The following is a 12,498-nucleotide window of genomic DNA, read 5'->3' as shown; positions in this document are numbered from 1 at the left end:
GGTGCGGGGCCGGCAGAGGGAGCCTGGCTCCGGGAGGGGCTGGAGACAGCAGGGCCCCGCCCGGGGGCGAGGAGCTGCAGAGGTGCTGGGGAGCTGCTAGCGCTTCGCGGTCGCCGGCTGCCCACGGCGGCACCGGGCACCCAGGGCGGCCCGAGGGCTCTGGCGTGATCCCTGGGCAGCTGTGCCCTCCTGGGGGTCCGTGCCCTCCTGGCAATGCTGGTGGCCCAAGCCTTGCCCGTGCTGGAAGGTGGGTGATGCCGTGGTTGATGCCAGCCCAGCAGGAAGTGGAAGTGCCTGGAGGCTGCTGCCTGTGCCCCGGTGCGGCGCAGGCACCGGCAGGGCTGGACTGGGAGCTGTGGCAGTGGCATGCAGGGGCCTCAGGGGCCCAGGGCTGGCTCCCCCTGAACTGGCACTGGGAGTCTTTGGTCTATGGCTGCTGAGTCCTGTGCAGTGCCCCCAGCCTGTGCCAGGCCTTGCAGCTGCTCGCCAGCGGTGCCTGCTCCAGCCTGCAGCTCCTCTGGCCCAGCGTGGGACCAGTCCTGGGGCATGGTGCCTGCAGAGGTCATGGAAGGGGTTGGGTGGGAAGGGACCTCCAAAGGCCACCCTGCAGCCAGCAGGGACAGCCCCAGCCAGAGCAGCTTTGGGGCTCCCAGCCACAACCAACCTGCCCTGCAGTGCTGCCAGCCCTGGGGCAGCTCCCTGGGCAGCCTGGGCCAGGCTCTCCCCACCCTCAGGGCCAAACATTTCTCCTTCTCTCCACTCTCAGTCTCTCTCAGTTCAAACTATCAGCCCTTGCCCTGCTCCAAACTCTGGCCCCAGCCTTTGAAAGTCCTTGCAGGACTGCAAGGCCACCAGAAGGTCTCCCTGGAGCCTTCTGCATGCTGCCCAAGCCCAACTCTCTCAGCCTGGCCTCACAGCAGAGCCCTTCCAGCCCTGCCAGCACTGCTGTGGCCTCCTCTGGCCCTGCTCCAGCAGGGGGCTCCAGAGCTGCTCCAGCACTGCAGGGAGGTCTCAGCCCTGGTACTGGAGTGAGCACAAGGTGACCCTGCACACCCCCAGGGAGGACACCACCACATCTCACCTGCAGCATCCGAGGAGGTCAGCCTGGGCTGGTCCCCTGGCTCTGGGAGGGCTCTCTGCCTGAGCACAGGTGAGCGCTGCAGGCGCAGGGGCACGGTGCCTGCTGGGGAAACAATGCAGCCCCCTGCAAGGTGGGGCAGGGCACCCTGCCTCCTGCTGCTAGAGCTCAGCCCAATGCCAAGTCCCTTCCTGGGAGCTTCCTGCTGTGGTGCTGCCATCATCCAGCCCCCAGCACCACTGGTGCCACCCACCAGCTGAGGCAGGCACCACCGCTGCCTGCGCCTGATGCCGCCATGTCCATGAGCTGCCACCGTGCCCTGTCCTGCTTCCACCAGCACTGGGTGCAGGGCTTTGGGGTTCCCATGCCAGTCCCCACTTACTTGCCAGCTGTGCTGGGCCCTCGGGCTCCCTGAGCTGCTCCTCATGCACAGACACTGCTCGGCGGCCGGTGCCCCGCGGTGCCCCCAGCCGTGGCATCAGTCGGTTCTCTGCAACAGCAGCAGGGAGGAGTTGCCAGGGGGAACCCTGCTGCCCCCAGCCTCCTGGCAGCCCTCATCAGTGCTGGGTGCCAGGCCAGCAGGGGGCATCCTGCTGGCAGCTCGCACGTCCCTACCTTCAGCGGTGGGTGGTGCGGGCAGGGGGCTGCCTGGCCCCAGCTCCCCGCCGTGGCTGACCCTCCGTGGCACAGTGACTGGCACGCTCCTGCCCAGCCGTGGCAAGCTGCCACTCCAGCCCTCCTGGGCCCCGGGCTCGGGCAGCAGGCTGGGCTCGGCCAGGGTACAGGAGTGCCGCAGCTGGCTGCAGCTGGTGCCCTGCGGCTCGGCTGGCAGCGACCGCCCCAGGGCCCTCCAGGCCGGCCGGGGCTCGGCCGGGCCGGTGCCAGCCTCCACGGCGGTGCCCGCGCTGCGGAAGGAGGCGTCTGTGGGGAAGGCAGAACAGAGCTGGGGCTGCCTGGCAGGGAGGGCCTCAAGCACGGCCTGGAGGACGGCTCACGGCGCTGGCACCCAGCCTGCAGCCGCCCCACGGGCTGGGCAAGCGGCTGAGGTTTCATCCAGCATCGCCAGGGCTGGGCAGCCGCGGGGGCAGGGCACCCTCCCGGGAGTGGCACCCTGCCCAGGGCACATGGGGGCTGGCGTGAGCCCCGTCCAGCACCTACCTGTGGACACAGAATGCGTGCGAGCCTTCAGGGAGGGAGGGGAGTCTGCAGAGCTGTCCACGATGTCCCCTGCAAGCACAGCCCCCGGCCAGCATCAGCACCCTGCAGCCCCTCCCATGCCACCAGCACCCCGGGAGGGGTGGCACCCGCGGCCGGCAGCCCAAGGGGACCTGCCCGTGCCCACCCCATGGGTGCCCAGCCTTGGGGGGGGGGGGGGGGGGGGGGGGGGGTAGGCTGCAGCCCCTCACCATCGGAGCCTGCCTTCTTGATCTCGCTGTCTTTGCTCTGCAAGGGGAGAGAAGCCTGGTGAGGAAGGCTCCGGCTCCGGGCTGACTGCAGGGGATGGCTGCATGCCCTCATCCCACGGAGCCGCCCTCTCCACCCACCCTTCGGGTGCAGGATCTGTCCCCAGAGCGGCGCCACTGCCCACCTGCTGCCTCCTGCTGTCGGGGGCCGGGCCCCTGGTGACGCCGATGCGGTGCAGCATGACCTGCATGCGCTGCTCGAAGGCGCTGGGCAGCTCCCCGGCGCTCCTCTCCAGCTGCCTCTTCTGGGGGGGACACACACAGCCCTGCCAGGGGTACGGCACCACCTGCCCGCCCGCGGGGCACCCCCCAGCCGTGCCCCCACCCGGCTCGGCTGTCCCCAGTCCTCACTCTCATGTCCCCACATGCCCCACGGTGCCTTGGCTGAACCCCACCGCCAGCACCCACGGGAGGAGCCCAGCAAAAGGGTCAGGGCGGGGGGTGGGAGGGCGTGGGGGGTGTGGGCGGCTTGGTGCCAAGCACAGACCTGTGGAGTTTGGAGAAGACCTCGGAGCCCCTGGAGCTCACCGAGCCCAGCGCCAGCACCAACCTTGTCGTGCCTGACCCCCAGGGCGTCCTCGTCCTCGCCGGGCAGCAGGATGAGGGACTGGGATTTGCCCTCCCGCGAGTACTTGGGCCGGATCCTGCGGGCAGAGTCGGGGGTGCGGCAGTGCTCGGGCTCTGCCGGGGGCTCGGCGGCGAGCCCCCCCTCCTCCGATTTACTCAGGGGCTTGCCCCCCTCGCCCGCCCTGCTGGGGGCTCGTAGAATGTCACTGAGCATGGAGCGCCTGCTGCGGGGGCCGGCGGGGCCAGCCTCGGGCTCCTTCTCACTCCTCGAGCCCCGGCTGGATTTGGGCTTCTTGAAGGCGAAAAAATTCCCAATTTTCTTCTTGAGGGTGCGAGAGCTGGAGGGGGCCAGAGGCACCGACCCTGCGCAGGGCTCCGGAGCCGTGGGGCTGGGGACAGAGGAAGCAAAGTCAGCTCTGGGCTGCCGAGGGGCCGAGGATCACTTTTCCCTCCGGCGTCCACCCCGAAGGGACGGATCCTGACCCTGGACACCCAACCCGGGAGAGGATTGTGTCCCAGCGAGGGAGCCCCGCGGGTGCTGCCCTGTTGCATCCCTGCTGTGGGGCAGACCCCCACAGACCCTCCCTGGGCTCGGGACTGTGGGGTGCTGGCCACATCCTGCACCCCACGGCTGGGTCCCAGCTCTCTCCTGCCAGCCTCGGCCTTGCTGATGCCCCCGGGCAGGATGTGTCTCCCAGCCTCCCTTTGGCACCGGGGCCAGCAGGGTAGGCGAAGGCTGGGGGGGGGGTGGTGGTGCCAGGCTGCTGGGTGTGTGGGGAGCCCTGGGCACCCCCTGGGCTTACAGTGGCTGCTCTGTGATGAGCCTCTTGGCAAAGAAGTCCTCCAGCCCCTCGTCCACGCGGGTGATGCTCCTGTCCTCGCTGTTGGCGCAGGCCACCGGCTGCACCTGCGAGCAAGCCTGGCTCTCAGGGCTTGCTTGTGGCACGGGGCAAGGATGCCCCTCCACATGCCCATGTGCCTCTACGAGTGGGTGCCCACGCAGGAAGGGTGCTGGCAGCCCTCACCTGGCTGTGTGGCCGGCACAACAGGCACAGGTGGTGCTACCAGCGGCCCCCCGGCTCTGAGCCTGCCACATCCCGGCCCCCCCTGGCTGCTGCCAGCCCCCTGCACCTCACTGTGTGCCACACGTGGGTGGCTGGGATCTGGCATCTGTGTGCTAGGCACAGGGAGGTGCTTCTGCCCCTCTTTGGTGGCACGATGACAAACCCTGCCGAAGCCCTCCTAGAGCTGTGCCAGGCCTCCACCGCCAGCTGTGCCAGGGGAGAAGCCTTCGGTGGGGACACTTCCTCTGGCTGGGAAGGGTCACCCACGCTCCAGGAGGGTGATGCAGGGGGTGCCCTCCATGGACCTGCGTCTGCAGATCCCCAAGTCCAACCCCGGGGTGGCACCACAGCCTGGGTGAAGGCCACTCTCTGTGTCCCCACGGCAGAGCAGCCCATGCCATGGCCAAGCCTTCCTCGCCCCAGCGCCCAGCACTCCCTCGGTGCCCTCCTGCCAGCATTTCAATCCATAACCACTTTTCATTACAGCTGGCTTGATGCCACTCAGGAGCCATTCCAGCCACCCAAGTCTGCCTCTCCCTGTCACATTGCATCCATCAAAGCCCATCCTCACTCAGGTCTTGGCCAACCCTGGGTGTCAAGCTTGCCCATCTGGAAAGGTGTCCCATGGGGATGGTGCCCAGGCCCAGCCTGGCCCCTGCCAGCCTGCAGCACCCACCCTACCCACAGGGAAGGGCTCCTGCTTCCCATCCAGTGTCACGGCAGGGCTGGTCCTACCATGGCCTGAGGATGAGCATCAGCACAGCTGTGCCAGCCAGGGCTCCCTGGTGGGCACAGAATCCAGCTGCATCACACTGGTGTGGGCACGAGGTGATGCCAGCAGGACCCAGCTCTGGGGACAGTGGTGGAGACAGACTCTCCACCAACAGCACCCAGAAGTTACTTCTCCTTTGGAAAGGGAGCTGTGGGGGCTGCTTGCCCTTTTGGGGAGTGGGGCAGGGGGAGCAAACACCACCCCCACCACCCCCCTGTCCAAGCAAAGCCCTACCAGCACCACAAGGAGCTGCAGTGGCCACTGGCACTTTGGGGAGGGTAGGTTTTGGCTGGTGGGGGGGAGGAGGTTGGGTGAGGGGAGAGAGGGGCAGCCAGAGCCATGGGCGACCGTGCCAGCCCCTGGCACACAAACCCTGTGGGGGTTTCATCCCCCTCTGCCCTGCCCACCACATCCCCGTGCCCGGCATCTGCCAGCAGGCAGCAGGGAAGGGGATGGATGGTTCCCATCACCCCCCTCACCCCCCCTGCCTATCCTTGCAGCCTTCCCCCCCCTTCCCAGGAGAAAGCTCCGGCAGCGGCAGGGATGCAGGAGCCGGCAGCGTTCGCGGCCCCGCGCAGCTCCGCAGGCAGCCGGCACCGGCTGGGTAAGCCCCGGCCGGCCGGGAAAAGGGCGAACGGACTCCGGCTCCCCCACAGCCCCCCCCCCCGCCCCGCCACCGGCCCCTCTCACATTGGGCTTGCTGGGCGGCTGCCGGTGGCGGCGGTTGGGCCTGGGCCTGGCTTTGGTGCAGTGCTCCAGCTTCTGGCCGGCGGTCGGCAGGTCCATGGGCAGCGCTCCGGCGGCGGCAGGCTGCGCGGCGGGGAGGGAGCCGCTCGCAGGCTCCGCATCCTTTGTGGCGGCGGGGCCGGGGCGTGCCGGCGGTGCGGCCAGGCTGTGCCACGGCGGTGCGGCCAGGCTGTGCCACGGCGGTGCCCGCGGTGCCCGCTCCGCCTGCAGCCCGCTGCCGTCCCCCCCCGCCGCCGCCTCCAGCTCCGACACACCTACGAGGGGCGAGAGGGCCCCAACTGGCACCCAGTCTTGCGAGGCCTTCCCATCACCATCATCATCATCATCATCATCATCGCTTCCACCGGCGTCACCTTCCCCCACGCTCACGGCAGGTCAGCGGCGCCGCCTGCGTAGCCTGTGTCACGCCGCGGGGAGGGGACCGCGGCCGCGGCCACCCACAGCCTGCCCGGGGGCTGCCGCGGGGAGGGAGCCTGCCCTGCGCCCCAGAGGTTTGCCAAGGCGTGGGGTGCTGTGGGAAGGGGCTGGGGGGGGGGGGGGGGAAGCTGGGGCAGGGGCAGAGCCAAGCACCGGCAACGAGCGCTGAGATCTGCAGCAAGCAGCAGCTGCGTGGCACAGCTCTGCCGGTGCTGGCCCAGCGAGCAGCGCCCAGAAATGTCCTCCCCTGTTTGCTCTGCAAGCAGATCCTCACCCCCCAGCTACACACTGCATGGGGGCAGGATGGTGCTGAGCTTGGGGACATCATGGGACAGGGTGCTGCTGGGCTCAGGGACACCATAGGCTGGGCTGGTGCTGAGCTCAGGGACATCAGGGGTCCTCTGGGAACATCCTGGGTGCCAGGCACTAGGGCACAAGGGCCAAATACCCATCACAGCCAAAGCCCCAAAGAGCAGAAGCCACCCACCAGCTGCTCACTGCCCCCTGTCCCCCCAGCTCCTGCTCCTCCTCCCAGGCACACAGGGCTCTGTGGGGCAGCACCAGTGCTGGGGCAGCTCAGCACCAGGAGCACTCATGGGCAACATCTCCTTCCCTGTGGCAGGTCCCCAGTGATGCCCATACTTGGGGTGGTCCCTGGGATGGACAAACCTCCCACCCCTGCCCAGCCGCACGGGGAGGGAGCTCAGGACCCTGCTGCCCATGGGCACTGAGCCAAGAGTCCCCCCCAAAACCAGCACAAGAGCAAGCTCAAGGTGAGGCCAGCACCGGGAGAGGCTCTCTGGAGGGGTCAGACCCCTGCCAGGCACCGCCCACAGTCTGCAGCACCATCAGGGAGGGCTCTGCCCATCACCCCCTGCCCCACGGGAGGTGGCACAGCACCCACCCGGCCACGGCAAAGGGCAGCCTTACTTGTCAGGGCTGGTGTGGGCCGGACGCTCCTGCAGTGCTTGTTCCTCCTCCACAGGGCCAGCTTGCGCTGTGGGCACAGGGGCAGCCTGGGCACCGGCGGCGGGCACCCTGCGACAGCCAGAGCCAGGCAGGCTTTGCCCAGCCATGGCTGCCACCCCTCCATCACCCCCAGACCCTCAGGGCCGCACCCCTTCATCTTGCTCTGGCACCCAAACCACCCACGGTGCCGGGTCGGATGCTTCCCGGTCGTGCTGCAATCCCAGGGCCCAGGACCGGCTTTGGGTCACCACGAGGCCAGCCCACCGGTTCCAGCTGGGCGGGCAGCAGGCTGGGCGGGCAGCAGGCTGGGCAGGCAGCCGGCTGGGCAGGCTGCAGGCTGGGCAGGCTGCCGGTGCCATCGCACAGCACTAATTGCCTTAGCGGTGGCTCGGGGGGGTGCTGGAGGTGCGTGTGCCCGGGGAGGCCGTGGCGTTAAGCCTGGCATCAGCCGGTAAGGAGGATAAAGGCGGCTACGGCGCGGGCACCGCACGGCGCGGCCAGCCCCTACCTCCTCCACGGCGAGGTCTGGAGGGCTCCTGCCCCTGGGCTGTGCCGTGGCATCGTCCTCAGCCGGCTCCGGTGGCGGCAGCGGGAGGTCGAGCCCCTGCTTGGCGAGGCTCTCGCCCTGGAACCATTAAAGGAAGCGCTGGAGCGGTCCCGCGGGCTGCCGGCAGTGCTGTCCGCTCCGACCCGCGGCTGGGATTTGCGAGCGGATTTAGGCTCTGATTAGCCGCCCGCCGGCCCCGCCGCAGCTGCCCTGCTCCCGGCCCGCTGCGCCCGCAGACGGTGCCAGGCGGCAGCCCCGGCGGCACCCCGGCAGCACCCCCGGCGGCACCCCTGGCTGGCAGCACCCCCGGCGGCACCCCGGCGGCACCCCTGGCTGGCAGCACCCCCGGCAGCACCCCTGGCTGGCAGCACCCCCGGCGGCACCCCGGCAGCACCCCTGGCTGGCAGCACCCCCGGCGGCACCCCGGCAGCACCCCTGGCTGGCAGCACCCCGGCGGTACCCCGGCAGCACCCCTGGCTGGCAGCACCCCCGGCGGCACCCCGGCAGCACCCCTGGCTGGCAGCACCCCTGGCTGGCAGCATCCCCGGCGGTACCCCGGCAGCACCCCTGGCTGGCAGCACCCCCGGCGGTACCCCGGCAGCACCCCTGGCTGGCAGCACCCCCGGCAGCATCCCTGGCTGGCAGCATCCCCGGCGGCACCCCTGGCTGGCAGCACCCCCGGCGGCACCCCGGCGGCACCCCTGGCTGGCAGCACCCCTGGCTGGCAGCACCCCCGGCGGTACCCCGGCAGCACCCCTGGCTGGCAGCACCCCCGGCAGCATCCCTGGCTGGCAGCATCCCCGGCGGCACCCCTGGCTGGCAGCACCCCCGGCGGCACCCCGGCGGCACCCCTGGCTGGCAGCACCCCTGGCTGGCAGCACCCCCGGCGGTACCCCGGCAGCACCCCTGGCTGGCAGCACCCCAGCGGCACCCCCGGCCCGCCGCTGCCCCGCGCCCAGGACGCTGCCGCTGCCGTGAGCGCACGGCCAGGGGGGTACCCGGCAGGACAGCCTGGCTGGGAACTGTCCTGCGTCCCAGGCAGCACATCTCTACTTGTGGCTGCTGCCTGGCCAGTGCTGGGGGCCCCAGTCGCCCAGCCCACGGCTCAGCCCTGCATCCCCAGCCCACACCCCTGTCCCGGGTGTGCCGGCAGCTCCCAGCGCTCACCAGTTTGCACTGGGCTGTGGTCAGGTCTCCCAGCACAGCATCCACAATGCAGTCAGCCACAGCAGCAGTGACAGACAGTTTGATTTCACTGGGAGCAGAGAGAGGTGGTCAGGGCCAGCCCCAGGAATGTCACCCCAAGGCACTTCCCAGCTCCCTAGAATCGCACAGTGGCTGGAAGGGACCTTAGAGCTCACAGAATGTTAGGGACTGGAAGGGACCTTGAGAGATCACCCAGTCCAAGCCCCCTGCCAGAGCAGTGTCACCTAGAGCAGGTCACACAGGCACTCATCCAGGCAGGTCTTGAATATCTCCAGAGAGGGAGGCTCCACCACCCCCCTGGGCAGCCTGCTCCAGGGCTCTGTCACCCTCACAGGCAAATAATTTTTCCTCCTGTTTCCATGGACCTTCCTCTGCCTCCACTTCCACCATTGCTCTGTGTGCTGGCATTGGGCATCTGGTCCCAACCCCCTGCCATGGGCAGGGACACCTCCCACTAGGGCCACAGCCAAAGTGGACCCAAGCAGGAAGCAAAGGCACAGCTGGGTCAATACAGCAGCAGGACCCAGGGCCCCACCATTGCCTTGGGAGGGACCTCCCAGTGTCCCCATCTGGCCCCGGGGGTGACCAGCAGAAGACAAGGAGGAAGGGCAGGTCACCCACTTCAGCTTGCTGAGGACATCAGTGACCATCTGGTCCAGGAGAGCGCTGAGGTGCTGCTGGAGGTGGCTGTGCTGTGCCATGGTGCTGAGCAGCCGCTCCCTGACCCCGCTCCTGCGCACCAGGGCCGGGCACAGGCCCTGCGCCGCCTCCAGCGCCGCCTGCGAGGTCGCCTGCAGCGTGGGGAGCAAAGGGCAGCTCTGGGGCCGCTCCTGCCAGGCCTCACATGGCTTGCAGGAGCCACCACGGCCCTGATCCTCAGCAGGAGGGCAACCAGCAGCTCCTGCTGCCAGCAGCTCCCCATGGTGCCCACCTGGATCTCCCTGGCGCAGACCTGAGCTGCTTCCTCTGCGAGGGACTGCAGCCTGTGCTGCAGCTTGCTGCTCTGGTAGGGGCTGCTCCCTGCCTCGCACAAAAGGGGCAGGGCCTGCCACAGGAAGAGAGCTGCAATGGATCACCCCATGGCACCTCAGCCTGGCCTCCCATCCTGCCATGCACAGCCAGCAGCCATGGCTGCCCCATGGAAGAGCACATCAGCTGGGGAGACCCAGAGACCTTCTGGCTTTGCTGGGCCCAGGCTGGGCATCCTTGCCCCTTCTGGTACCCCAAGCTGGACCCCCAGCTGCTCCTCACCACCCACTGACCCTCCTTCTTCATGCTGCTGCCCACATCAGGGGAGATTCTTTCCCATCTTCACCACCTTTCCACTACCACCATCTCTTACAGGGCATCTCAGCTGGGTTAAGTGCCCAGAGGGTGCCAAAAATTAGGGGAAAAGAAGGAAGTGATTTGAAGGAGGTGCAGAAGGAGGAGGAGGAGGTGTGGTGGGGAGAGAGAAGAGGAACCAGGAGGATGGAACCACGGCTGGCAGTGCCAGGGGCTGCCCAGCCAATGTGGTAACCTTCATCATGGGCTGCTGGAGCACCCTCATGGTGCCAGGGTGGGCTGAGGGTTCCCCAAGGAGGGACACATTGGTTTCTCCCCAGCGTGGGCACCTGGAGCAGCTGGAGCAACCCAGCCCTGCCCAGGAGGGGTGCAGGAGCAGGGGGTGCTCTGGCACAGGGAAGGGGGCACTGCTAACTCCCATGCCCCCTGTGCAGGAAGGGATGGAGAAGGTTTTGGGCCTGGGTCTAGAAGGGAATGAGGAACTTGTGGCTGCTGTTCCCCATCCTGCAGGTGCACTGCTGGCTGGGGTGGAGGCTGTGCTGTCCCCAGCTGCCACCTCATTAAGTCGTTAACTAATCAGTGCCCTGCCTGTGTCCCCGACCGCCAGCTCATTATCTCATTAACTAATCGGTGACCTCCTGCACCCCCAGCTGAAGCCAGGCAGGCTGAGGGGCTCCCCACTCACGCTGACGGAGAGGTTGGCATTGCTGATGGCCTCCTGGGCGCAGAGGATGTCCTCCTCCACCTCTCTGCCCGGGCAGGTGCTGAGGATGTCCAACTGCTTCTGCAGGCTCAGGCAGAGCTCGCTCACCATCTGCGGCAGGGAGAGGCTGTGTCACACACACAGCACTGCCAGAGCCCCCCCTGCTGGGGCTCGCCGTGGGAAGGCTGTGCCGGTGCTGCCCGACCGGAGGCTGGGGCGCAGGCAGGGTACAGTCTGCCCCCCACGCATCCCTGTCTCGTAGCTGGGGATGCCACATGGCAGGGATCTGCTGTGAGCATGCCCAGGGAGCTGGGAATGTGCTGTCCCAGGGCTGCACACACAGGGACCACATGGGTGGAAGCTGGAGGGCTCCTTGGGGATCTCCTCTCTGCCTGGCCCCACTCTCATCCCTTGGGATTCATGGAATCACAGAGGTGCTTCAGCTGGGAGAGGCCTCCAAGGGCATCGAGGCCAACCCTCAGCCGAAGACCCCACGGCCATCAAACCACCTCCTGGAGCTCTGCCCTCAGGAAGGGTGAAAGGGGATTGGTGCTGCTTGTGAGAGCTCAGCCGAGCCAGCCAGGGCCGGTGTGGGCAGGGGAGGGCGGCCCCGGGGCGCCAAGGTGAGCACAGACCTGTGAGGAGGAGGAGGAGGAGGCGAGGAAGCCCTGCTGCAGGCGCAGGGTCTGGGCGGGCACCGCGCGCCGCAGCTGGTTCCTCGCCAGGCAGGCCTGGAGCTGCAGCAGGAGAGAGGCTGTGAGTGCCCAGGGCTTGGTGGCACCTGGCCCCGCGTGCCCCCCGCCCGTGTCCCCTGCCCACCTTGTGCACAGCCTCCTGGGTCCTCTGGGGGTGGCTGCGGAACGCCTGCGCCACGTCGCTGACGGGCAGGGGCATGCACTTCAGGCTGTAGTTCCTGCAGGGCAGTTTGGGCTCAGTGGCTGCTGCTGGGCCCTTGCCAGCCCCCAGGGGCTCAGCCCCATGGGGCATCTCCCCACAGGCATCAGGATCCTCACTGCAGGGACCGGCCCACAGCAGCCCAGACGCTGCCCCGGGGTCCAGCCCTGGAGCTGGGCATGGCCCAGCTCTGGCTGGCAGCAAACGTGGAGGGGGTGGCGGCGGCCACCCAGGCTCTCCAGACCTCCAGAGACCCTGCATGGCCAAACCCCAGACCTGCTGGTGTGCTTGGCAGGTGGACAGCTTCTGCCCTTCTTCCATGAGCACCAGATGCCCACCGTGGCCACAGGGTGACAGGGGCTGTGCTGGGTTGGGTTGCAAAGCCCAGGGGAGAGCCTGAGGTCAGTAATGAAGATGACACCACCCAGGGGGTGCCAGCTGGCTTTGATGGCTGCAAGGCCCAAGCCATGGACCAAAAGGTACCTCAGGACCTGCATGCAACTGTGGGATGCACCTACTGCTTCCAGGGAGCAGGAGGCCCTGCAGATGAGGCCATCCTGGTGCCATCTTTTGCATGGTGGTAGCCAACCAGGAGGCCCAGGCTGCTCTTTCTTACCTTTCCAAAGCCTGAGCCACCTCCAGAAGGCCTTGGGCTGTTGTGTTGTTCCTGTCCCACACTACAGTCCTGTAAAGAGAAGGACAAAGTGAGCCCAGCAAGCACCCACCCAGCCCTGAGATGGGTGCCCACCTACCACGTGCCAGGAAGAGGAAGCCCAAGGCTGATCCT

At 68.1% G+C, this 12,498-nt stretch overlaps 1 protein-coding gene across 1 annotated transcript in view; it reads right to left on the bottom strand.

The window, feature by feature from the left end:
* Positions 1 to 170: 170 nt before the first annotated feature.
* CARMIL2 (capping protein regulator and myosin 1 linker 2) overlaps positions 171 to 12,498 on the bottom strand; it is a 35,877-nt gene continuing 23,549 nt past the window's right edge. Inside the window, 20 exon segments of the mRNA XM_054170217.1 lie at positions 171 to 553; positions 1,082 to 1,183; positions 1,461 to 1,568; positions 1,694 to 1,999; positions 2,237 to 2,305; positions 2,485 to 2,521; positions 2,667 to 2,786; positions 3,092 to 3,497; positions 3,912 to 4,015; positions 5,635 to 6,057; positions 6,060 to 6,202; positions 7,021 to 7,105; positions 7,586 to 7,702; positions 8,792 to 8,879; positions 9,452 to 9,621; positions 9,762 to 9,875; positions 10,800 to 10,928; positions 11,453 to 11,554; positions 11,637 to 11,730; positions 12,328 to 12,396. Of these exon segments, the coding sequence (XP_054026192.1) occupies positions 378 to 553; positions 1,082 to 1,183; positions 1,461 to 1,568; positions 1,694 to 1,999; positions 2,237 to 2,305; positions 2,485 to 2,521; positions 2,667 to 2,786; positions 3,092 to 3,497; positions 3,912 to 4,015; positions 5,635 to 6,057; positions 6,060 to 6,202; positions 7,021 to 7,105; positions 7,586 to 7,702; positions 8,792 to 8,879; positions 9,452 to 9,621; positions 9,762 to 9,875; positions 10,800 to 10,928; positions 11,453 to 11,554; positions 11,637 to 11,730; positions 12,328 to 12,396 (2,962 nt within the window). The 3' untranslated portion in view covers positions 171 to 377.

The sequence above is a fragment of the Dryobates pubescens genome, chromosome 19 (assembly GCF_014839835.1).
Source record: "Dryobates pubescens isolate bDryPub1 chromosome 19, bDryPub1.pri, whole genome shotgun sequence".
NCBI classification, from domain to species: Eukaryota; Metazoa; Chordata; class Aves; order Piciformes; family Picidae; genus Dryobates; species Dryobates pubescens.
This window is presented reverse-complemented; position numbering and strand designations above follow the sequence as displayed.